This window comes from Aquarana catesbeiana, linkage group LG03 (genome assembly GCF_042186555.1).
Source record: "Aquarana catesbeiana isolate 2022-GZ linkage group LG03, ASM4218655v1, whole genome shotgun sequence".
NCBI lineage: Eukaryota > Metazoa > Chordata > Amphibia > Anura > Ranidae > Aquarana > Aquarana catesbeiana.
Genome location: NC_133326.1, coordinates 657003603 through 657028604, shown reverse-complemented (window position 1 = coordinate 657028604; position 25002 = coordinate 657003603). Strand labels below are relative to the sequence as shown.

Below are 25002 nucleotides of genomic sequence, written 5' to 3'. Positions count from 1 at the left end.
GTGTGATCTATATATATATATATATATATATATATATATTGTATATGAGGAGGTCATGGCTGTCCTACACCTGTCACTGTGTACATCATATCATTATAATGTCATATCCCATCATTCAGACATGTCACCCTTCCCGGGCAGAGACCCTGACCTGTCACTACACTCTGCTGGAACCCCTCACCCGGGATCGGAGCTTCCCCCGGGCCCCTTACCCAAGACGGAGCTTCCCCCGAGCCACTTACCCAAGACGGAGCTTCCCCCGAGCCCCTTACCCAAGACGGAGCTTCCCCCGAGCCACTTACCCAAGACGGAGCTCCCCCCGGGCCCCTTACCCAAGACGGAGCTCCCCCCGGGCCCCTTACCCAAGACGGAGCTTCCCCCGAGCCACTTACCCAAGACGGAGCTTCCCCCGGGCCCCTTACCCAAGACGGAGCTTCCCCCGGGCCCCTTACCCAAGACGGAGCTTCCCCCGGGCCCCTTACCCAAGACGGAGCTTCCCCCGGGCCCCTTACCCAAGACGGAGCTTCCCCCGGGCCCCTTACCCAAGACGGAGCTTCCCCCGGGCCCCTTACCCAAGACGGAGCTTCCCCCGGGCCCCTTACCCAAGACGGAGCTTCCCCCGGGCCCCTTACCCAAGACGGAGCTTCCCCCGGGCCCCTTACCCAAGACGGAGCTTCCCCCGGGCCCCTTACCCAAGACGGAGCATCCCCCGGGCCCCTTACCCAAGACGGAGCTTCCCCCGGGCCCCTTACCCAAGACGGAGCTTCCCCCGGGCCCCTTACCCAAGACGGAGCTTCCCCCGGGCCCCTTACCCAAGACGGGGCTTCCCCCGAGCCCCTTACCCAAGACGGAGCTTCCCCCGGGCCCCTTACCCAAGACGGGGCTTCCCCCGAGCCCCTTACCCAAGACGGGGCTTCCCCCGAGCCCCTTACCCAAGACGGGGCTTCCCCCGGGCCCCTTACCCAAGACGGGGCTTCCCCCGAGCCCCTTACCCAAGACGGGGCTTCCCCCGAGCCCCTTACCCAAGACGGAGCTTCCCCCGAGCCCCTTACCCAAGACGGGGCTTCCCCCGAGCCCCTTACCCAAGACGGAGCTTCCCCCGGGCCCCTTACCCAAGGCGGAGCTCCCCCCGGGCCCCTTACCCAAGACGGAGCTCCCCCCGGGCCCCTTACCCAAGACGGAGCTCCCCCCGGGCCCCTTACCCAAGACGGAGCTCCCCCCGGGCCCCTTACCCAAGACGGAGCTCCCCGGGCCCCTTACCCAAGACGGAGCTCCCCCCGGGCCCCTTACCCAAGACGGAGCTTCCCCCGGGGCTCCTTACCCTTCAGGGTGCCCCAGCAAAACCAACCTGATATGCTGAGCCCCGTCCCCATGATTCTCGGTAGAGTCCTTTACCTGGGATGGCGGTCCTTACCTATGATGGTGCCCCTGGCAGAGCAGCTTGGCCATGAGGGAGTTCCAGCGGAGCCGCTTAGCCAAGAGGATGTGGCGGCGGAGCCGCTTAGCCAAGAGGCACTCCTCCATGGGGCTCCATCGGGACTCCCTTATTGCCGTGTCTTACTGATCATATAGTGACAATGGTGTTCCCCACCTGTCTCTGTATATCACCTACCAATAGAAGCATTGCAGCAGGATCTCCTCCATGCAACAATCCTCTAGTGGTAGATAATGGCCCGGAAATTATTATAGTTCAATGAACCATGATTCATATAAATAAATAGATGACTAAAAACTCAATAACATAAAAGCAAAAATTGCCAAATGATACAATGTTACATTGAATGTCCAGAGTGATCTTCATAGTTGTGCATCATGCAATATAGTGTCCAGCGCCAACAGGGGGTGCTCAACCTTGAAATAATACAATCCAATAAAGGTGACTCAGTGCAACAAAAAACAGCTTCAATGCCTTCTTAGTGATAACAGACAATTAAGTTGTGTAGATAGCAGCTGAGTTTAAAAATCATTTGTTCAGAAGAGTGGTGAATGTGAAGTGTGCAGCAGGATCTCCTCCATGCAACAATCCTCTAGTGGTAGATAATGGCCCCTTACCTCTAGAGGTCGACCGATATTTGGCTTTTTTTACTTAATTGGCATCAGCCGATTGTGCTGATAAAAAAAACCAATTCAGCGGGACTTGCAAATGACTTCTGTAATAGAAGTCAATTGCAAGTTGTCTGAAGTTTTCTTCTCTCCTCCTCTGGGCAGCCAAGTCTGATAAGAAGATACATTTGTATCTCTTTCAGGTTCTTTTATCAATAGACTGAACTCCTTGGAGAAGTTTTCAGTTTAACCATTTAAAGACTAAATCTTTTCTGACATTTGTTGCTTACAAGTAAAAATCCTGTATTTTCTGCTAGAAAATCACTAAGAACCCCCAAACATTATATATATATTTTTTTTAGCAGAGACCCTAGGGAATAAAATAGCGGTTGTTGCAATATTTTATGTCACGCGGTATTTGCGCAGCGGTCTTTCAAACGCAAGTTTTTTTTTAAAAATACACTAATGAAATTAAAAAAAAAAAAAAAAAAGCAGTAAAGTTAGCCCATTTTTTTTCGTCCAAAAGTTTTGATTACCTGTTTTTGTGTATTTAATATTTAAGATATAGTTATTTTTTTTTTAATCTAAATTCTACATACAAGTGAACTGATTGGAGGTTTGTTTTGTTTAATAAATGTTTAAATATAAAAAATTTTCTGTATCACTTATTACTTAAGGCTGCTTTCACACTGGAGCGGGCAGGCGTTGACGGTAAAACGCTGTTAATTTTAGCGGCGCTTTACCGTCATTTTAGCGGCGCTATTCGGCTGCTAGCGGGGCGCTTATAACCCAGCTAGCGGCCGAAGAAGGGGTTAAATGCGCCCCTGAAGCGCTGCCGCCGAAACGCTTTGCAGGCGCTTCGGCAGCGGTGCGCATTCATTTCAATGGGCAGGAGTGGTGGAGGAGTGCTCCAAAGATGCTGCTTGCAGGACTTTTTTTTAACATCCTGCCATCGCATCGCCTCAGTGTGACAGCACTCGAGCTTTCACACAGACTGCAGGGGAGCCGTTTTACAGGCGCTATTTTTAGCCCAAAAGCGCCTGAAAAACGCCCCAGTGTGAAAGGGGTCTGTTAGATTTTATGAGATGAAGGGAAAAAAAAAAAAAATCGGCCTAATATATCGGCCCAAATAAATCGGCATCATATATCGGCCATCGGCCACCGCGATTTCTAAATATCGGCTTTGGCATCGGCCAGAGAAAAACCCATATCGGTCGACCTCTACTTACCTCACTATACTGAGGTTACAGCATAGAGCAGACAGCGCTTGTGGTGTCTCCTGTGCAGGGGGGTCCTAGGTAATGGACTGTCATTTATCAGACCTCAGATCCATGGGGAGCATCATAGTAAACGGAGAGATGAAGATACCATATAGTGTAGTATTTCAAGCATGTATCAGACTTTATTCAACATTAGCAGCATACAGGGTACTCACACAGTAAAAAACGAAAGGTACAGTGTATCCAGACGAGTGGCGAGCTCATACACTGCTGACAGTGGGCGGTGCCTGTCCCTACATGTGGCGTCACGGGTCACGTGGCTTCATCAGGGGATCCCGTGACGCCACATGTAGGGACAGGCACCGCCCACTGTCAGCAGTGTATGAGCTCGCCACTCGTCTGGATACACTGTACCTTTCGTTTTTTACTGTGTGAGTACCCTGTATGCTGCTAATGTTGAATAAAGTCTGATACATGCTTGAAATACTACACTATATGGTATCTTCATCTCTCCGTTTACTATGATGCTCCCCATGGATCTGAGGTCTGATAAATGACAGTCCATTACCTAGGACCCCCCTGCACAGGAGACACCACAAGCGCTGTCTGCTCTATGCTATAACCTCAGTATAGTGAGGAAAGGGGCCATTATCTACCACTAGAGGATTGTTGCATGGAGGAGATCCTGCTGCACACTTCACATTCACCACTCTTCTGAACAAATGATTTTTAAACTCAGCTGCTATCTACACAACTTAATTGTCTGTTATCACTAAGAGCCCATTCACACAGGGGCAACACGACTTGCAGGTCGCCTCAGCGAGGCGACCTGCAAACGACTTCTGTATAGCCCCAAGTCGCCCCCAAAGTTGTACAGGAACCTTTTTCTTTTTCTAAGTCGGAGCGACTTGCGTCGCTCCGATTAGAACGGTTCCATTGTACAGAACGGGAGGTGACTTGTCAGGCGACTAGGTCGTCTGACAAGTCGTCCCTATGTGAATGGGCTCTAAGGAAGCATTGAAGCTGTTTTTTTTTTTTTTTTTGCACTGAGTCACCTTTATTGGATTGTATTATTTTAAGTTTGAGCACCCCCTGCTGGACACATATATTGCAATGTAACATTGTATCATTTGGCAATTTTTGCTTTTATGTTATTTAGTTTTTAGCCATCTATTTATTTATATGAATCAGGGTTCACTGAACTATAATAACTTCCGGATATTAATTCACAGCACTTTGTACTGGCATTTAATGTCTCAGCGGCATTCACTATCTTATTGGAAAAGAATATTTTATTATTTTTCAATTTTTTTAATTTTATTGTAGATTTCACCATGGTTTTATTTTTATTTAAGCTGAGAGATGCATATGTATAGTTTTTTTGGTGGGCTCCACCCTTTATTTATTAATACTTTTTTCTATTATGCACATACTGCCTGCACGTCCACATAGTGCTATATTCTGTAGATCAGTGTTTCTCAACTCCAGTCCTCAAGGCGCCCCAACAGGTCATGTTTTCAGGCTTTCCATTATTTTGCACAGGTGATTTGATCAGTTTCACTGCCTTAGTAATTACCACAGCTGTTTCATCTGAGGGAAATCCTGAAAACATGACCTGTTGGCGTGCCTTGAGGACTGGAGTTGAGAAACACTGGTTTAGATCACCATCTTATACCTCAGTAAAGACAAGAGTTGATACCCAGTACACCTAGATAGTATAATTTATTGTAGGATCAGCGAAGCACCATCCCCATTTGTCAGTTGTTAGTCACACCAGGGTTTAAGGCTGGACCCCATTCGGTGCAAGCTGCTTTTCCCTATCTAAAACCACCTATAACACCACTGCTTGGTAGCGCAGGAATAATACTCCCTATATTAATAGAAGCATTACCACAGTGTTTCTGCAGTGTCCTCAGTCTGTCTCTGTGGGGTCCCCTACCTGTAATCTGGTCACTCCCTAAATGTTTCCGTTTTCACCATCTGTCCCCATACCACCACAGTGCCCCCTACTGGTCTACATATAAGGAAGGCATTTGCTGCTCCTTGCTTCCCCACATTAGCCAATCAGATTACACATGGAGGGATGGAGTGGGGACCCCAGTTGATATGGCAAACAGCTCTGCTGTGTGTTTTATCATTTGATCATCAGTTTATAGGTAAGCTGAAGTTTGTGTTTTAAAGACACTTGGCTTTTTTGTTTGCCTCGTATGACGGATGTGCCCTCATGACAGGTGCTCTTTATGGATGACGCCATCTAATGCCTTCTCCTGCCAGCTGCCAATACATATCCAAGTGTGCCAACTTCCTGCTACCCTGAAGCTGTGGACCTGGAAGTGTGCATGTGTGGGCACTTCAGGGTATCATTAACACAGAGACGTCCACGGATCTCTTCCCGCTCTCCATCCTGACATGGCCTGCAGAGTTCCTGTCCTTACAGAGGAGACAGATGAGTCCTGAGCCTGGGGAGCAACCAACATGGCCACTGCCAGGAAACACGGGCTCTACTCATCCATGCATGATCACAGAATTGTGGCTGTAATTTCTGTAACAGAGTAATGCTGGCCATACACTATACGAAAAATCGGCTGAAATTCAGTCATTTAGACCGTTCGATCGTTTTTCGGCCAGTTAATGGGCACAAAATTGATAATCGTTCGGATGTTTTTAAAGCCGAAAAAACGAAGGACAAGTTTGGAAATTTTCTGCCAAACGAACGATAAATTGAAAGGTTAAAGTGGATGTAAACCCAATGTCATCCTTTCTAAACTACTGCCATAGGGGTTATCTATAAGGATATACACGCCTCCTGCATGTATTTTTACCTGTCAAATGTCTCCCCTCTGTCTGTTATGAGACCCGAAAAACTGCAGATTCTGTGGGCGGGTCTGTTGTCTGGAGCTCGGTGGGTGGAGTCGTGATGTCAGTAGACTCCCCGCCCACCTCTACACTCCCCTTGTCAATATTCATTTTCTCCTGTGTATTTCTTACACTGAACTTCTGCTATGATCTCTAACATCCAGTGAAAAGACAGGAAAGTAACCACATGACTTCAGCATGACCAATCATGCTGAGGTGTGGAACAGCCAATCCTTGCAGAGCTGCTGAAGAAAGGAGTGGGGGAGGGAATTAAAAAATAATGCATGTCTTAGGCTAGTGCATGAGAGATGTAAATCACCTGTCACTCACAGCAAGGGGGAGGATTTGACAAAGTTTTTCTCTGTTTGTCAAGATTTATCTCACTGAACAATAAAAGAGGATTGCTCAGAGATGGATTAACTCTGTGTGGCAAGACTGGGCTCAAATGATAGGAAATCTTATACTCTACGGTATGACATAAAAAAAATAAATAAAAAAATTGGGGTTTACATCCACTTTAATGTGTTTCCCGTCCGAACTGTCTGCACTAGGTATATGTAAAAAAACAAACAAAAAATGTAGTTATTTATGTCCACTGAGCGATTTATCGGTCATTACATGATGGCACCATCGTTTGCGTTCACGGCCGAACGTTCGTTTTTTTCGAAAATGGGTTCGGCCTATTTTTTGTATAGTGTATGGCCAGCATTAGTCTTACATTGTCTGTTCCATCTAGTGGACACAGTATGGTGTTGTTTTCTGAAATACTACATTGAGAAAATATACCACATTCTGACCCTAGATGGAGCTGATGATCACAGGAATTAATCTACTATGGAAATTATGAACAAAATGAAATTGGGGACAAACTTAGTTGAGCATGACAAATATGTGTGACGTTTTGTCCGACCAATGTTTTTATAAATAGACCCCCTGGATCAGGCTGTGTTAGGTACTTGAGTATCCACCTGCTCCTCAGCATGTCCTAGCAAGTCACAGCTCTCTTGACGCAATACGAGCTTTAAAGCGGTATTAAACCCAAAACCAATCCTTAGATGTGGTGTCTGCATTTGTTCCTGTTTTTTTTTCCTTTTTAGGATAAAGGTTTTATATAAATGCTGATCATTGTAAGCACCCCTGCCAGTGGTAAATGGTTAGTCTGATCACTGTAACTCAGTGTTCCTCAACTCCTGTCCCCACCAACAGGCCAGGTTTGCAAGATAACTGAAATACATCACAGGTGATTGCAGTATTCTAGTCTGCATCTCCCCAAGGTAATACATAAAACCTGGCCTGTTAGTGGGCCCTGAGGACAGGGTTGATGACCACTGCTGTAACTGATACATCTGCAGGAGAGCTTGTTCTTTTGAAAAACAGACGTACTGTCCAGATCACCAGGTGAAAATAGAAGAAAGAGAGCCTAAAAATGAAAACTAACGCAGCCATCCCTTCTAAGAGTTGGTAAGCTGCAATATAATAAATATTTGCTTTTGGGTTTAATACTCCCCCTAATGCCACGTACACACGATCGAAATTCTCATCGGAAAAAGATATGATGGCTTTTCCGACGGGATTCCGCTCAAGCTTGCATTGCATACACACGGTCATGCAAAAGTTCTCTGAACTTCCGACTGTCAAGAACGCGGTGACGTACAACACTACGACGAGCCGAGAAAATGAAGTTCAATACTTCCGAGCATGTGTCGAATTGTTTCCGAGCATGCGTAGGAATTTTGCATGTCGGAATTGCTACAGACGATCACATTTTCGGATAGGAACTTTTTCCGACCGAAAAATTAAGAACATGCTCTCAATCTTTTGCTGGCTGGAATTCGGCCAGCAAAAGTCCGATGAAGCATACACACGGTCGCATTTTCCGACCAAAAGCTCTCATCGGTCTTTTGCTGGCCGAATTTCCGATCGTGTGTACGCGGCAAAATACTTGCCTAATTCCGATCCAGTATTGTGCATGAGAGCTGAGCCACTCCTGGGTCTCTCCCTCCTCATTGGCTGAGATACAGGAGCCATTGGCTCCCATTGCTGTCAATCACACTCGGTCGGCTCAAGAGTGAGTGTGCATGAGTGCCCTCATAGCATACAGCTTGATATAGAGCATGGGTGCTCAATCTGAGGCCCTCTAGCTGTTGGTTAACTACAAGTCCCATCACGCCTCTGCCTTGAGGAGTTTCGCTTGTAACTGTCAGCCTTGCAATGCTTTATGGGACTTGTAGTTTCGCAACAGCTCAGAGGGGCCACGGGTTGAGCACGCCTGCTGTAGAGGCACTTGGCAAGGGGGAGGGGTCCAGAGAAGGGGAGGATCGGGGCTGCTTTGTGCAAAACCATTACATGGAGCAGGTAAGTATTAACACGTTTGTTATTTAAAAAATAAATCCTTTACAAACCCTGTTCTTAGCTGACAGGAGTGGCACCCAGTGTGGTCTTCTGCTGCTGCAGCCCATCTGCTTCAAGGTTGGATGTGCTGTGCGTTCAGAGATGGTATTCTGCATACCTTGGTTGTAGTGAGTGGCTATTTGAGTTACTGTTGCATTTCTATCATCTTGAACCAGTCTGCCCATTCTCCTCTGACATCAACAAGGCATTTTCTTCCACACAGCTGCCGCTCACTGGATATTTTCTCTTTTTCGGACCATTCTCTGTAAACCCCGAGAGATGATTGTGTGTGAAAATCCCACTAGATCAGCAGTTTTTGAAATACTCAGATCTGCCCGTCTGGCGCCAACAACCATGCCACGTTCAAAGTCACTTAAATCCCCTTTCTGCTCCTTCTTCTGATGCTCGGTTTGAACTTCAGCAGGTCGTCTTCACCACATCTAGATGCCTAAATGCGTTGAGTTGCTGCCATGTGATTGGCTGATTAGCAATTTGTGTTACCAAGCCATTGAACAGGTGTACCTAATAATAAAGTGTCCGGTGAGTGTATTAGTAGCGTTGACAGTCTGATGTGGAGGAGGCAGAGGATTATGATTAATATAATACAGAATTTATATAGCGCCAATAGTTTGTAGAGCGCTTTACAAAATAAAGATATCTAAGAGGAGAAGAATCAGAGGGCTCTGCGGGCAGAGTAGGAGATACCTGGGCGGATAAGGGTAGGGAGTTCCAGAGGATAGCAGACGTAAGCTAGGGAGGAGGTGATGAGGGAGAGATGGAGGTCTTTGGGAAGGGTGAAGAGGATGTGTATGGGTGTCAAGCCTGAATTTCAAATAAGTTATTGCCGGGAGCAAAGTTTCTAATACGTGAATTTGGTGATTTCTGCAGCTCTCGGTCTCTCTTGCTAATTCTTTCCTCCTTTTGTCTTCCACACACACAGGCCCCCTTTCTCCTGGGTTTACCTCAAGATGGCGACTCTGACGATGACACAGGTTTGGAAGCCGAGCTCCTGGCCATCACAGGAGGGAACAAAGCAACGAACAAACAAAAACCCAAAGGAAAGAGTGAGTGATCGATCATGTTCCACGTAATACTTACAGCTAAAGAAAGCTGGCCATACATTATACAACTTTCTTGTTCAATTTCCCTTAGATTTACCTTCAACTTTTTAGTGCAAGGACCTGACTGCCTACAAATTGAAAGTGTTTAGGTTTGACCTCCATATTATATGGTTTTGGTAAATCTAAAAGGAAAATTGTATAATGTATGGCCGACCAAAGGGTAATGTCGATCGACAGTTTTTGACACTATAAGACCCCTTTCACACTGGAGGCCGCGTTCGTGGTAAAGCGCCGCTTGTTTTAGCAGGTCTTTACCGCTGTTTAGGCAGCGTTTTTGCGCCGCTTTTTGCCAGCTACCGGAGCGCTTTAACCCCAAAGGAGGGGTTAAAATCTCCTGTGTTGCTGCGCTTTCAAAGCGCTTTTCAGGCGCTTCGGAAACGATGCCCAGTGATTGCAATGGGCAGAGGTGTTTTGGGTGTGCTATTAATAGCACTCCCAACCCGCCCCAAAGATGCTGCTTGCAGGACTTTTCCGAATGTCCCGCAAGCGCACCGCCCCAGTGTGAAAGTGCCCATTGCAGAGAATGGGAGGCAGGTTTCAGGCACTATTTCTAGCACTAAAATGCCTGAAAACTGCCTCAATGTGAAAGGGGTCTAAAAAAATATTTTTGAAGGAAATAATGCACATACTGCAGATCAGTATTAGGCCCCTTTCACACGGGGTGGATCAGTTTTGTCGGACTTGCTCAGCGGTGAATCGCGCCATTGATGGCACCGCAGAGCAGGAGGATGACAGGTCCGTCTCCGCTCACTGTGCAGAGACGGACCTTTCAGAGTCCCGCTCTCCTCTATGGGGGATCGGATGAAAACGGACCCATCCGATCCAATCCGCCAGAAGCCTCTGCGCCCCATCATCATATGTAGCCTCTGCGCCCCATCATCATATGTAGCCTCTGCGCCCCATCATCATATGCGGCCTCTGCGCCCCATCATCATATGTAGCCTCTGCGCCCCATCATCATATGTAGCCTCTGCGCCCCATCATCATATGTGGCCTCTGCGCCCCATCATCATATGTGGCCTCTGCGCCCCATCATCATATGCGGCCTCTGCGCCCCATCATCATATGCGGCCTCTGCGCCCCATCATCATATGCGGCCTCTGCGCCCCATCATCATATGCGGCCTCTGCGCCCCATCATCATATGCGGCCTCTGCGCCCCATCATCATATGCGGCCTCTGCGCCCCATCATCATATGCGGCCTCTGCGCCCCATCATCATATGCGGCCTCTGCGCCCCATCATCATATGCGGCCACTGTGAACCCCCCCCCCCGCTAGCTGTCTGACCAGAACTTACCCCATCTTGGTGCCGGGTAAGGCAGCAGGTGACGGCGGCGAGTTGTGGGACGGGTAGCACGGGTCAGGCGATGGCTCCTGTGTCCTCCATGCGTCTCTTCTTCGCTTCTGCTAGCTGGCCAATGGGATCGCCTATGCCTTCAGCCAATCAGGTGACCAGTATTAGACCCGCGCCTCCTCATTGGCAGAGAAGCGGTTCAGTGTTAGAAAAGCAAATATTAATTTACTTTTCTAACACGTCTGGGTGGACTGCGAGCGCAATGCTTTGCGCTCCAAGTCCACCTTTTTTTTTTTTTTAGCCTAGTAGAGCCTATGGCTCTAATCGCATGCTTCAAAAAAACACCCCCGCCACTGCAATTCAGGCGCCCGGGGTCCAAAAAGGGGCTGGAATACGCCTGAATAGGGGGTGGCTACAGCGACCATGAATAGATTCATGCTATGCAATTCATGAATCTATCCGGATAAAGTGGGGACAAAACTGCACTAAACCAAATGTGATAGGAGGTGATAAGATAATAGCTGCTAAACACTCAAACATATAGGGGACGGCGTGACAGAGGGGGCGGGGCGCGTGCGCCCTTAATGGACGGGCTTCCCTTGCCACCATCTGTCTGGATTTGCCGGTCAGGATCGGATTGGATATCGGCGGATGTCAGTGGATTTAATGAAAAGTGTACACTGCGCTTGTGCCAGCTGTCCCAGTTGAAGTCCTTGGCCTCACCCTTCCCCACACAGGATTTTGGATTTCAGCTAGGACGTTTGGCACCAGCACAGGGAAACTTCTCATTAAGGTGGTTGTAAATCCTTAAATTTTTATCACCTTAATGCATTAAGGTGAAAAACCTTCTGTGCTGCTCATTGGACAGATAGATAAAAGCAGGAGCTATTGGCTCCCGCTGCTGTCTGTCACATTTTATGACACAAGAGCTTGGGGCGGGGCCAAGTCCCGCCACCTGTGTCAATGGATGCAGCAGTGGGGCCCCAGAGCGGGCATGCAAAGAGAAGGGGCCTGGAGCGCCAGCTTGGGGACCACCGAAGAAGAGGATAGGTGCTGCTCTGTGCAAAACTATTGCACAGAGCAGGTTAGTATTGATATGTTGGTTATTTTAATGCAAAAAAAAAAAAAAACTAAACTGAGGCTTTGAGTATGGTGGCTTCTTTTTCGTTCATCTATATTTTTTTTTTTTTCCTCCTACCCTGTAGCTCCCCTCCCCATGGAACACATCGAACGAATGGCAGCTCTCTGCATGAAGGATCTAGATGAGGGTGATGTTGATGATGACATTATGGATGACGATGAAGATTTATTGGTACGATCAGAGAAGTACAATTCTGGAATCGGTGTCCAAAGTGGACCGTCCCTTGCACACAGTGGCAGTAGCCCTTTTAGTGACTTTAGCAACAGTCCTATAGAGCCAAGTGATTTACTATAAGGTTGATATACTAAAGGTAAATGGACTATTCACTTTGCAAGTGCAATTGCACCTACAAGGTAATGATCCCCTGAGCTTAAAGTGGTTCTCGGCCACAGCACTGGATCGAGATCAGGCTCAGGTAAGTATTTAGGAGGGACTGGCGGGCCTCAGGTAAGTATTTAGGAGGGACTGGCGGGCCTCAGGTAAGTATTTAGGAGGGACTGGTGGGCCTCAGGTAAGTATTTAGGGGGAACTTGCTCCTTGCTGCAAATACCAGTTATAGCTGGGGGCAGTGGCCACTTGTTTGTATTTTTGATTATATTGGTCAGGCAACGCACTGACATCTTTGCTGCCATAGTGCTATGTGCTGGGTGTTCCGTGTGCCCCTGTATGTTCAAAGTGGTTGTAAACCCTTACAACACACTTTTTGCTACAGGTAAGCCTATAATAAGGCTTACCTGTAGCTACCCTGGATATCTAATAAACCTGAACGGTTTAGGAGAAATCTCCTCTATTTGCATGTGCCAACGTAATCGGCACATGGCCACTGAAGCAAGGGCACGTACGTGCCCTTGCTTCAGTGAGTGTGCCGTTACCGGCGGCTCCCGCACGCATGCGCTGGAGTGACGTCATCGCGGCTCTCGGCCAATCACAGCACAAGAGCCCGCAATACCCAGGAGTAACTCCGGGAGCGATGTCGGCCGCTGGAGTGGTGTACGAGGATGGCTGCAGGGGCTTCGATCTCAGGTAAGTAAGTAATTCATAATGAGCTAGAATGCTATGCATTATATGCCTTTGTCTTGCAGGGTTTTTTTTTGTCCTAGTGTTTACAACCACTTTAAGGAGGGGTGGGCTCCTTCCAGGCTCACCTACCCTCTGCCTATCCATTAAAATGCATGTGCTCCCATTGTGGTGGCTCATGAGTTAGGGACTACAGAAAACGGGGTGCCTTGACGGGGCCTGTAGCTTACGCACGTATTTGCAAATGTGTGCAGACTAAACCCCTGTTCCTAACGCACATTGTTAGACAGGTCAATTTGTTTTGTGGCTGGCTGGTTGGTAAGTTTGAGCTTGGAAACCTCTTTGTATTTGATTGACATTCGTCGCCCTTCCAGTGCTCCTTGCTGCAAAGACCAGTTATAGGTGGGGGCAGTGGCCACTTGTTTGTAAGTATTTAGGGAGAGCTAAACACAGAATATTTTTTACCTTTAATGTAGAGAATGCATTAAGGTAAGAAAAACTTTAAGCCCGGGTTCACACCTATGCGAATTAGATGTGCGTTTCCACACATCTAATTCGCATAGCAGGAGAATGTGACTGGCTCCCTATGGAGCCGGTTCACATATCTCCGGGGTGGCTGCGAAGCGCACTGCACAAAAACGCGCACTGTGCGTCTTTGGCTCAGTTTCAGGGCCGAATTCAGGCATAGAATCGGCCCTGATTCGTCCCTGAAACGGGGAACAGGGACGCACAGCGCTCCTGTGCGATCCGCAGCCCGTTGTAGTGTGAACCCGGGCTCAGCCTTTAGAACCACTTTAAGCTCAGGCTACCGATAGAGAAAACCACCTTGACAGCATTGTTGAGAAGCAGACCAGCATGCCCAGCAGTAATTAAGTGGTTGGTTGTCTCTGCTTTTTATTGTAGTGATAAAAAAATGATATCTGGTAACCCAGACAGGAGATGTGGTACGGCTCTCACAAAACTGAGCATTCTATATATCACTATCTTATTATTTTACAGGCAGAGCTGGATGAAGTCTTGGCAGAGGAAAAGGAGGAACCTCCGATTGTATCGCCTCCTACAAAGGTACAACCATTTCTCTAAGCATAGTTAAGGGCTCATGCAAATGGGCGTACAATTATCTTTGTACAGATCTGTAATATATATGGATCTGATTGGAGCATTATTGTATGCTAAGGGAACATTCACATTGTTCAATTTTGCTCTGCAGCAATCAGCTGCATAAACCAAAACTAGAAAAATTCTTTGTTCACTGTCCTGACTATAGACATATTTTATTCTGTACACATTAAAATGCTTTTGCTAAGGTTTACATGTGTATAGCATACATGGACCCTATTGGCCACCTCTGCTCTGGGATGATATGTAAATATCAACCATGTGTAACCAGCGCAGCCGCCGCCACTGATTATGCACTATTGATGTTTACATCTCCCCCTGAATAAGCGGCGGCGGTGCACAAATAGAATGACTTCAGTCATTCAGAATCAGCCAAGGGCATTCTGCACATGTTCCCCTGCCACTTGACTGACTGTAATGGCTACACATTGTTGATATTTACATGTCAGCCCTGAGCAGCAGCAACAACTAATAGGCATTAAATGTTGACACAAGTCTTAGCCCCATTTCACACGATAAGCCCGCTCGGATCCACCTGTCTGTTTTCAGGTGGATCTGAGCGGGCCACCCATTGACTCCTACGGCCAGGCGGATGATGTCAGCGGAGATGTGTCCGCTGACACCCGTCTACCATCTGATCCATTCGAGACAGGCGTATGGCGATTGGGACTGATGAAAACGGACATGCTGTCTCTCCATAGGAATCAGCGGGGCTCTGACAGGTCCTCCCCTGCTCAGTGAGCAGAGACGGACCTGTCATCTGCTGAGTGGATCTGCCCTATGTGAAAGGGGTCTTACATGTGTACGGACAACTTGCTGTCAGCAAGAGCTTGCATGAAACAATACACCCATGTGGATAAGCCAGTGGGGTTGATTTACGAAAACTGAAGCATGCTAAATCTGGTTCAGCTGTGCATGGTAGCCAATCAGCTTCTAACTTCAGCTTGTTCAAATAAGCTTTGAAAAAAAAAATTTAAAAGTGGAAGTTGATTGGTTTCTATGCACAGCTGCAACTGATTTTGCACTCTATAGTTTTAGTATATCAGCCCCAATGTCCACACTCTGTAGTAGAGATTTACACTGTATAAAATGTGGGGTAAGTTTTTTTGTTTCTTTGTTTTTTTTGTTTTTTTGTTTTTTTTCCATTGCAGCAAGGCAGTTTGAAACCTTTTCAATTTGGTATTGAGACCCAGCAACAGGGTCATGAATGCAGCAACCTCTCTGTTTTGGCTCAGAGCAGATCTCAAAGCCCCCCCCCACCACCACCACCACCACCACCAAGACCACCCTTCCTTCCCCATGCGGGGCATGGGGAGGAGGAGAGGCGGCTGTCAGATACTTTATTGAAATCTATACAGGGGGGGATTGGTGCTTGTAATTCCCCCAACTGCCGCACCAATCACCTCTGACTGCCCAAGTATCGGAGCATTTGCGCAAGTACAAGTACTCACGCAAATGCTTGGTATCGGGACAACCCTAGTCATTGACTCAAAGTAAAATGGTCAGCTTGACAGCCAGGCATGTGATGTCAGCCACTGAAGTTTATTTACTAAAGACAAATACACTTTGCACTGCAATTGCACTTGGAAGTGCAGTCGCTGTAGATGAGGGGGGCATACAAGGAAAATAAAAAACAGCATTTTTGCTTGTACATGATTGGATGATAAAATCAGCAGAGCTTCCCCTCAGATCTAAAGCGACTGCACTTCCAAGTGCATTTGCCTTGCATTTGTAGTGCAAAGTGGATTTGCCTTTAGTAAATCAACCCCAATATGTTTCTATCTAGAAAGATCTGTTTTAAAATACGCTTGTTCTAAGAGCCCTTGCACACTGGGGCGGTTTGCAGGCGCTATTGCGCTAATAATAGCGCCTGCAAACCGCCCCGAAAGTGCCGCTGCATGTATTCCTGTGTGAAAGCCCCGAGGGCTTGCACACTGGAGCGATGCGCTGGCAGGACGGTAATAAAAGTCCTGCTAGCAGCATCTTCGGAGCGGTGAAGGAGCGGTGTGTATACCGCTCCTTTACCGCTCCTGCCCATTGAAATCAATGCGACGGCGCGGCTATACCGCCGGCAATGCGCCTCTGCAGAGGCGCTTTGCGGTGGTTTTTAACCCTTTCTCGGCCGCTAGCGGGGGGTAAAACTGCCCCGCTAGCGGCCGCATACCGACGGTAAAACGCTGCTATTAATAGCGGCGTTTTACCGCCGACGCCGCCCCCGCCCCAGTGTGCAAGGGCTCTTAAACTGAATAGTAAAACTGAGCAAATGGTTTGAAGAAAATTGCTTAAAGCCAATCTTTACTGCATCTCAACACCACAACCAACCAAAATCGCTGTTTAAATAATTTTTTAATATTCAAGGCAAGCTTCTCCATCCATCCATGTCTCCATTCTTTATTTTGCTAGGAAATTGCGTTGAAATACACCCCCCCCGCATTTATGGCCATGGCCATTTTGACTAAGGGCAGATGACTCCTGTAGCATTTACTTCCTGGAATCCAGCTGCCCTTAGCTCAGGCATGCTGACAGGAGGGTGTGCTTAGCTGAGAAAACCCCTCCTCCCCTCCTTGAATGTATGACATCATTTGCCAAGGCAGGAAACCAGGAAGTAACTGAAGAAATGTAAAAAAAAAAAAAAAAAAACACAAGTAAATATGATATATTGTCTATTAACTAATGCTAGCAGCATGGGGATTAAAAATAGTGAATGTTGACTGAGAGAGTGAAGTTCCGCTTTAAGCAAAGGCCACCTTTAGTGAATACACAGGTCAGAATGGTCACTAGTTTCCAGGAAAGTAGGTTGTTTTAAATTTTTATATAAATCTCAACCTTTTCAGCTAAGTTTTAACTTCCAGCTCCTGAGCCATCCTGTTGGCCATTTGGGCCAATATTCTCAACTCCCAGTACCCCTCAGCAGGTTATGTTTCCAGGATTTCCCTCAGATGAAATGGCTGTGGTAATTACTAAGGCAGTAAAACGGATTAAATCGCCTGTGCAAAACAATGGAGTGCCTGAAAACATGACCTGTTGGGTGTACTTGAGGACTGAAGTTGAGAAACATTGATTTAGGCCACTCATCATGTTAAGTCAGTGGTCATCAACTCCTGTCCTCAGGACCCACTAACAGGCCAGGTTTGCAAGATACCTGAAATACATCACAGGTGATATCATTTGCTGCTCAGTGATTGCAGTATTCTAGTCTGCATCTCCCCAAGGTAATATTTAAAACCTGGCCTGTTAGCGGGCCCTGAGGACAGGGTTGGTGACCACTGCGTTAAAGTACCAATTGAGAATCAGGAGCGGAAAAAAGTCTGCGTTTTAGAGCCATTTCAAATAGGTGATTCAGAAAGGTGAAGGAACCACTTACCCAAATGGCTATTTTTCACTGGCCTTGATTACCGCAGAATCTCCCCTGCTGGAGAGGGAGCAGCAATGGAGAGTCATCTGTTTGGAGTAGTCAATAAAGCAGGTACTCCATAGGAAAAGCCACTATATAGCCAAACGTTTCTGGACACTTGACTATCACACCTATATGAGCTTGTTGGACATCCCATTCCAAAACGATGGGCATTAATATGGAGTTGGCTCCACTGCTGCAATATATAGGCAAAAGTTTGTGGACACCTGACCATCACACCCATACAAGCTTGCTGGTCATCCTATTCTAAAAAATGGCCATTAACATTAAGATAGCCCTCCCCCTTTGTGTCTATAACTGCCTCCACTTTCCAGGAAGGCTTTCCACAAGATCTTGGACTGTCTGTGGGAATTTGTGTACCCAGTCAAAGGGGCTTTTGTGAGGTCAGGTACAGATGTTGGATGAGAAGACCTGACTCATAATTGGCATTGCACTTGATGTCAAAGAGGTTGAGTAGGGTTGAGGTCAGGACACTCTGTCTCGTTCCTCCACACCAAACTTATTAACCCATGGCGTTCTAGTGTTAGCTTTGTGTACAGGGGGGGACAGCCAAGCTGGAACAGAAAAGGACCTTCCCCAAACTAATGCCTGAAGTTTGGGAGAGCACAATTGTCTAAAATCTCATAGTATGGTGTAGTATTCATGGTACCCTTCACTGGAAGCACCCGAACTCAATAATTTGGAGGGGTGTCCACATTTTTTTGGCTGTATAGTAAGGGTGTTGATCGGGTGTCTACAGATTTTTGACCATATAGTATAATTGGTCTCTAGGATTCTGTTGCTGACTAGGATCTCTTGTCTTACATCAGCCATTCCTTATACCTTTCAGCTGCCTGTATATGTGATTTTCAGGAATCATATCAACATGCAGTTTTCACTGAACCTCTGATCATTCTGTATATCATCATATGCAATTTGAATGGGCCAGCCTGGTTACAAGTTTAAAACCATAATAATAGAGTGTTGTCATGCGTGAACTGTTGGCAAAAGCAGGAATAATGTAGTCAGATGATGGCTTTCCTTGCTTGAGAAGATTAAAGTGAGCCTGTGCCAAGACTATGCACGGTAAAGTATTCTGAACACGTAGTGAAAACACTTTACAACAAGGCCTCACTGACCAGTAGCATCGTGGAAAAAGTAATCTTCAGAGTTCGTATCAGAAGCACTGAAATTACAGCTTCTTTTTCCTTATTGAAATGAATATAAAGGTTGTAGGTTTTTTTTTTTTTGTTTTTTTTTTTCAAATAACAAACATGTTATACTTCCCTGCTCCGTGTAATGGTTTTGCACAGAGCAGCCCCGATCCTCTTCTTTTTGGGTCCCTCGCCAGCAGTCCTGGCTCTTACCCGCCGCCAAAAGTAAGCCTCTTGCCAATGGGGCACTCGAGCAGGCTCGCTCCCAAGCCACACACCTGTGAATGGACATTGTCCATGCGCACACACAGAGCACAGCTCAACCCCACCCCTGCTCTCTCCTCATTGGCTTACTGGCTGTAATTGACAGCAGCAGGAGCCAATGGCTCCCATTGCTTTGAGAGCCAGTGAGGAGAGAGAGACCCGGTAGAGCCACTGCTCCTCTGCACATCATTGGATCAAGATGGGGCTCAGGTAAATATGGGGGGGGGCAGGGGCTGGGGGGGAAGCTCTGCACCCATAGAATGCATGATGGTAGAAAAAAACTGCCTTTAGAATCACTTTTAACCTCTTCAGTCCACATTCCTCCATGTACTTATGATGCCACAAACCTAGGAAGGTAACTTTTTAAGGTCTCCTTCATAGAGAATAAAAGATGGTTGGACACTGCAGACACAATACAAGAGATTGTCAGAATGTGAACATGCTTCAGATGAGACAAGTCATAGATGTATAACATAAAACTGCAAGAAATGATGGTTATTACAGCCCCACTACAAATCAGTAACTCCACATTTGTGCATCCAACAACCCCCGCCCCTTAAATTACTTTGGACATACTTGATATTTCTCTCTGCAAGGTCCATTAGGAAGAGAAAGGGGATGAACAGAACGGAAAAAAAAAAATAGTGTGAAAGTAAAAGAATGCACAATTTACCTACTAGAACCCTGTCTAAAGAATATTTCTCTTAATTAGCTTCAGTAAGTACCTGGGGCCCGAAGGTCACGCAATAAGTTCCAAAGAGCCATAGGTTGCACACCAAGGATGTACAGGGTTTGAGGTGTCTTAATTCACATTTTACAAGCTCTTTTTTCTTTCCCCCCAGAGCACTCCTTCCTCGGCAGGCGGTATCGAGGGTACTTTGACGGAGCGTCTGGCCATGTACAAAGAAGCTCTGGTCAATGCCAAGCAGTCAGGGGAAGGGACCAAAGCGAGACGATATGAGAGAGGGGTTAAGGTACTGTTATTGCTCTGACCAAATTATTGTTGTCTGTATTGTGGTTTTTTTATTTATTTATTTATTTATTTTATTCTCTCATTCTGTTAATACAACTAGTACCTTTAGTAAGACCATATGTTGTTGCTGTTTTTTTTTCTGAAAATATGAAAAAAAATACACTAAAACAAGCCTCTCTCAACCTTTTTACTCCAGGACAACCCCTTGAAATACAGGTGCATCTAAAAAAAAATAGAATTTCATCAAAAGTTAATTTATTTTAGTAATTTAATTAAAAATGTGAAACTCCTATATTATATAGATTCATTACACACAGAGTGATACATTTCAAGCATTTCTTTCTTTTAATTTTGATAATTATGGCTCACAGCTAGTGAGAACCCAAAATTCAGTATCTCAGAAAATTAGAATATTTCTTAAAACCAATAAAAAAAAAAAAAGGATTTTTAATACAGAAATGTTGGCTTACTGAAAAGTATGTCCATGTACAGTATAGTATGCACTCAATACTTGGTCGGGGCTCATTTTGCATGAATTACTACATCAAAGTGGCGTGGCATGGAGGTGATCAGCCTGTGGCACTGCTGAGGTGTTATGGAAGCCCAGGTTGCTTTGATAGCGGCCTTCAGCTCGTCTGCATTGTTGGGTCTGGTGTCTCTCATCTTCCTCTTGACAATACCCCACAGATTCTCTATGGGGTTTAGGTCGGGCGAGTTTGCTGGCCAATCAAGCACAGTGATACTATGAACATTAAACCAGGTATTGGTACTTTTGGTAGCGTGGGCAGGTGCCAAGTCCTGCTGGAAAATGAAATCTGCATTTCTATAAAGCTGATCAGCCGAGGGAAGCATGAAGTGCTCTAGAATTTCCTGGTAGAAGGCTGCTCTAACTTTGGACTTGATAAAACACAGCGGACCAACACCAGCAGATGACATGGCTCCCCAAATCAACACTGACTGTGGAAACCTCACACTGGACCTCATGCAACTTGGATTCTGTACCTCTCCACTCTTCCTCCAGACACTGGGACCTTAATTTCCAAATGAAATGCAAAATTTACTTTCATCCGAAAAGAGGACTATGGACCACCGAGCAACAGTCCAGTCCTTTTTTTTTTTTTTTTCCTTAGCCCAGGTAAGATGTTTCTGATGTTGTTCAGGAGTGACTCGACATAAATAAATTAACTTTGATCTAATTTTTTGACATGCACCTGTACATTCCAACTCCATGGAACCCTTCCTAAAATGTGTATCTCCACTGTTCATGGTACGTTATTGTTATCTGTTGAGTGTGTGGGCAAGTGTGTACAGGACCTAAAACATCATTTCTTAACTTCTCTACCCTAGAGAAACCCCAATATAATTTTCAAGTCTTGGAACCTCTGCAAAAATTGATTCACTGATGGTCAGTAGGATGAATGCCCCTTACATTGGTGGTTAGTTAAAAGAAATTGGTGTCATACCACTGGTTCTGCTCAGTGGAATTGTGGAGCCACCATATGATAGGAGGTCAATCGGCCACAGCTCAAGGAAACTAACTGTCAGAAACCATGAAATCAGGCCGAGACAGTACAGTTAAATCACAATTGTTTAATAATAAAGGTTAAAAGAACAAACATAGTCAAAACATAGCCAAAGTTTAGTAACTGGAACGGATAGTCAGCCAAGCCAGAAGTCAGGGATCAATGTAGTGGAACAGCAAGCAGGATCTGGAGCCAGAAGGGATGTCAGCAAAGCAAGTCTTGAACAGGATCACAGGAGATAGTTTCTGTGATATTGGCAAAGGCAGAGCTCCACTGGACGGCTTAAGTAGGCAGGTCTGACGAGCAGGATATCATCAACAGCTGAGTAACTGTTGAGAGATAGGAGCTGGCAATTGGCCGACAGCTGAGCGGCCAGCTCAGAGAAGGAAGGGCTGAGCCCAGCCCTGTCACTTATAACCTCTGGAGGAATCCCAGTTAAGAATTCCTGGCCTAAAATGTCTTTGCATTCTGTGGCATTTATTAATATATTTTACTGAAAACACATGAACTCAATAAATTGGAGGAGTGATTGGCCATATAGTGTATATTTTGAACACGCACTACACATCTGAGGTCAGGTCCAGGTTGTGATTCCTACTAGGGATGCACCGATACCGAGGATTTTCACGAGTACGCCTGAAAATCCTCCTGATACCTGAAACCAATCCTTTGCGGTGCGATTTGCGTCCATGCAAAATGAATGGGTGCAAATCGCAATCCAAAGAATCGCATGCGAGTTGAACAGGAATGTGGTGCAACTCCTTCCCGAAACTCATGCGGTTTCCCACGCCGCTCCTGTGTGAACCCAGGCTGAAATCTCTGACATCATTTTTCATTCGAGAAAGAATGTCCACCTCCCCCCTTCTTCTTCTTTTTTTTTTTTTTTTTATACTATAGTTGAATTAACCCCGCTAGAGAATTATAATAACAGTCTAAAAATGAACATTTCAAGCAAAATTCTGCTGGTGTATGGTCAACCTAAAGCAGAACTAAAACTGTATCTGAGCACCGCGTATTTATTCAGTTTTAATATTCAAAGCAAACTTACCCATCCATGTGTCCATGCTTTATTTTGTTGAGAAATCGTTTTTAAAAAAGCCCCATAGCATTTCTAGCGACGGCCATCTTGAGTAAGGGCAGACGATTCATGTAGTGTTTACTCCCTGGAGTCCATCTGGCATTAGCTCAGGCATGCAGGCGAAAAAAGTATAAAACAAAATATACCATTTTTATTTTTTTTTTCTATTTATTAATGCTAGCAACATAAGGATTGCAAATATGTTGATTGTGAGGATGAAATTCTGCTTTAAAATGTTCGAAAAAAATGAAAAGGTACATTAACACTGTACACCCTCCCCATTCCTCTGGTCCTCCCAGTACCTCCTGAGGATGCTGAGCTGTCCGTGCCAATGCAGCTGGTCCAGCGGTCGGGGGATTTGAAATCCCCCTCACTTTTTCCTTCTTCTCTGTGCAGAGCTTCCGAGATGCACTGGGCAAATCACTGTGTAGGCACTGACTAACCAAAATTGTTCTGGTCCACCCCAGAAGCACTGCACAGGGAAGAGTTGGGATCTCCAATCACTACACCAGGTACATGAGCACCAACAGCTCAGCATCCAAGGAAGCAAGTATAGCGGGGACTCTGGAGGGTAAAGGGGTTGTATAGTGATAGTCCACCTTTTTTAATTTTTTCCAAAAAGGTGAACTAACACTATAAAGCCTTTTTTAAATATCAGAGTGGAACTAGCAATAATAATTCAAAATTCTAAAAAAAAAATATTTTTTAAAACCTTGAACATAAATTATGCATAAATAGTCCAGAGGGCTATCATAAAAAGAGAGTTCCAAATAGGTGATACAGGAAAGTGGAAGGTTGAGCACACGTGTGACAGTTTGCCACATGTGAATCCCTATCATGCAGTGAACATATAATCCCATGTGCAACTGACCACCAAAGATACCGCCACCTTAGATGAAACAAATGCCTGCTTACCAGCAGTACTCTTCTTTATTCTTATTAAAAAAAAAAAAAAAAAAAAAAAAGGCCAGTAACACTTTTGGCTGATTACCCTGCCAGAGCCTTTAGACGGTGTTCCTGCAGACTCTCAATGGGCCATAGAAGGATTCATCCATAGTGTAAAATCCAATAAACTTTATTTAACCACTTAACCACTTCAGCCCCGGAAGGATTTACCCCCTTCCTGACCAGAGCACTTTTTACAATTTGGCACTGCGTCGCTTTAACTGCTAATTGCGCGGTCATGCAATGCTGTAACCAAACGAAATTTGCGTCCTTTTCTTCCCACAAATAGAGCTTTCTTTTGATGGTATTTGATCACCTCTGCCGTTTTTATTTTTTGCGCTATACACGGAAAAAGACCGAAAATTTTGAAAAAAAATGATATTTTCTACTTTTTGTTCTAAAAAAAATCCAATAAACTCAATTTTAGTCATACATTTAGGCCAAAATGTGTTTGGCCACATGTCTTTGGTAAAAAAAATGTCAATAAGTGTATATTTATTGGTTTGCGCAAAAGTTATAGCGCCTACAAACTAGGGTACATTTTCTGGAATTTACACAGTCTTTAATTTATGACTGCCTATGTCATTTCTTGAGGTGCTAAAATGACAGGGCAGTACAAAACCCCCACAAATGACCCCATTTTGGAAAGTAGACACCCCAAGGAAATTGCTGAGAGGCATGTTGAGCCCATTGAATATTTATTTTTTTTGTCCCAAGTGATTGAATAATGAAAAAAAAAAAAAAAAAAATTACAAAAAGTTGTCACTAAATGATATATTGCTCACACAGGCCATGGGCATATGTGGAATTGCACCCCAAAATACATTTAGCTGCTTCTCCTGAGTACGGGGATACCACATGTGTGGGACTTTTTGGGAGCCTAGCCGCATACGGGGCCCCGAAAACCAATCACTGCCTTCAGGATTTCTAAGGGCGTACATTTTTGATTTTACTCCTCACTACCTATCACAGTTTTGAAGGCCATAAAATGCCCAGATGGCACAAAACCCCCCCCCCAAATGACCCCATTTTGGAAAGTAGACACCCCAAGCTATTTGCTGAGAGGCATGTTGAGTCCATGGAATATTTTATATTTTGACACAAGTTGCGGGAAAGTGACAATTTATTTTTTATTTTTTTGCACAAAGTTGTCACTAAATGATATATTGCTCACACAGGTCATGGGCATATGTGGAATTGCACCCCAAAATACATTCTGCTGCTTCTCCTGAGTACGGGGATACCACATGTGTGGGACTTTTTAGGAGCCTAGCCGCGTACGGGACCCCGAAAACCAATCACCGCCTTCAGGATTTCTAAGGGTGTACATTTTTGATTTCACTCCTCACTACCTATCACAGTTTCGGAGGCCATGGAATGCCCAGGTGGCACAAACCCCCCCCAAATGACCCCATTTTGGAAAGTAGACACCCCAAGCTATTTGCTGAGAGGCATGGTGAGTATTTTG

General features: G+C 45.6%; 1 protein-coding gene across 2 annotated transcripts in view; it reads left to right on the top strand.

Annotated features, from left to right (window-relative positions):
* CC2D1A (coiled-coil and C2 domain containing 1A) overlaps positions 1 to 25002 on the top strand; it is a 113781-nt gene that overhangs the window by 173 nt on the left and 88606 nt on the right. For both annotated transcript variants that reach the window (XM_073622763.1, XM_073622762.1), the window contains exons 2-5: positions 9451 to 9574; positions 12132 to 12238; positions 14084 to 14149; positions 19858 to 19989. In XM_073622763.1, the coding sequence (XP_073478864.1) occupies positions 9451 to 9574; positions 12132 to 12238; positions 14084 to 14149; positions 19858 to 19989 (429 nt within the window). The remainder of the gene's footprint in view (positions 1 to 9450; positions 9575 to 12131; positions 12239 to 14083; positions 14150 to 19857; positions 19990 to 25002) is intronic.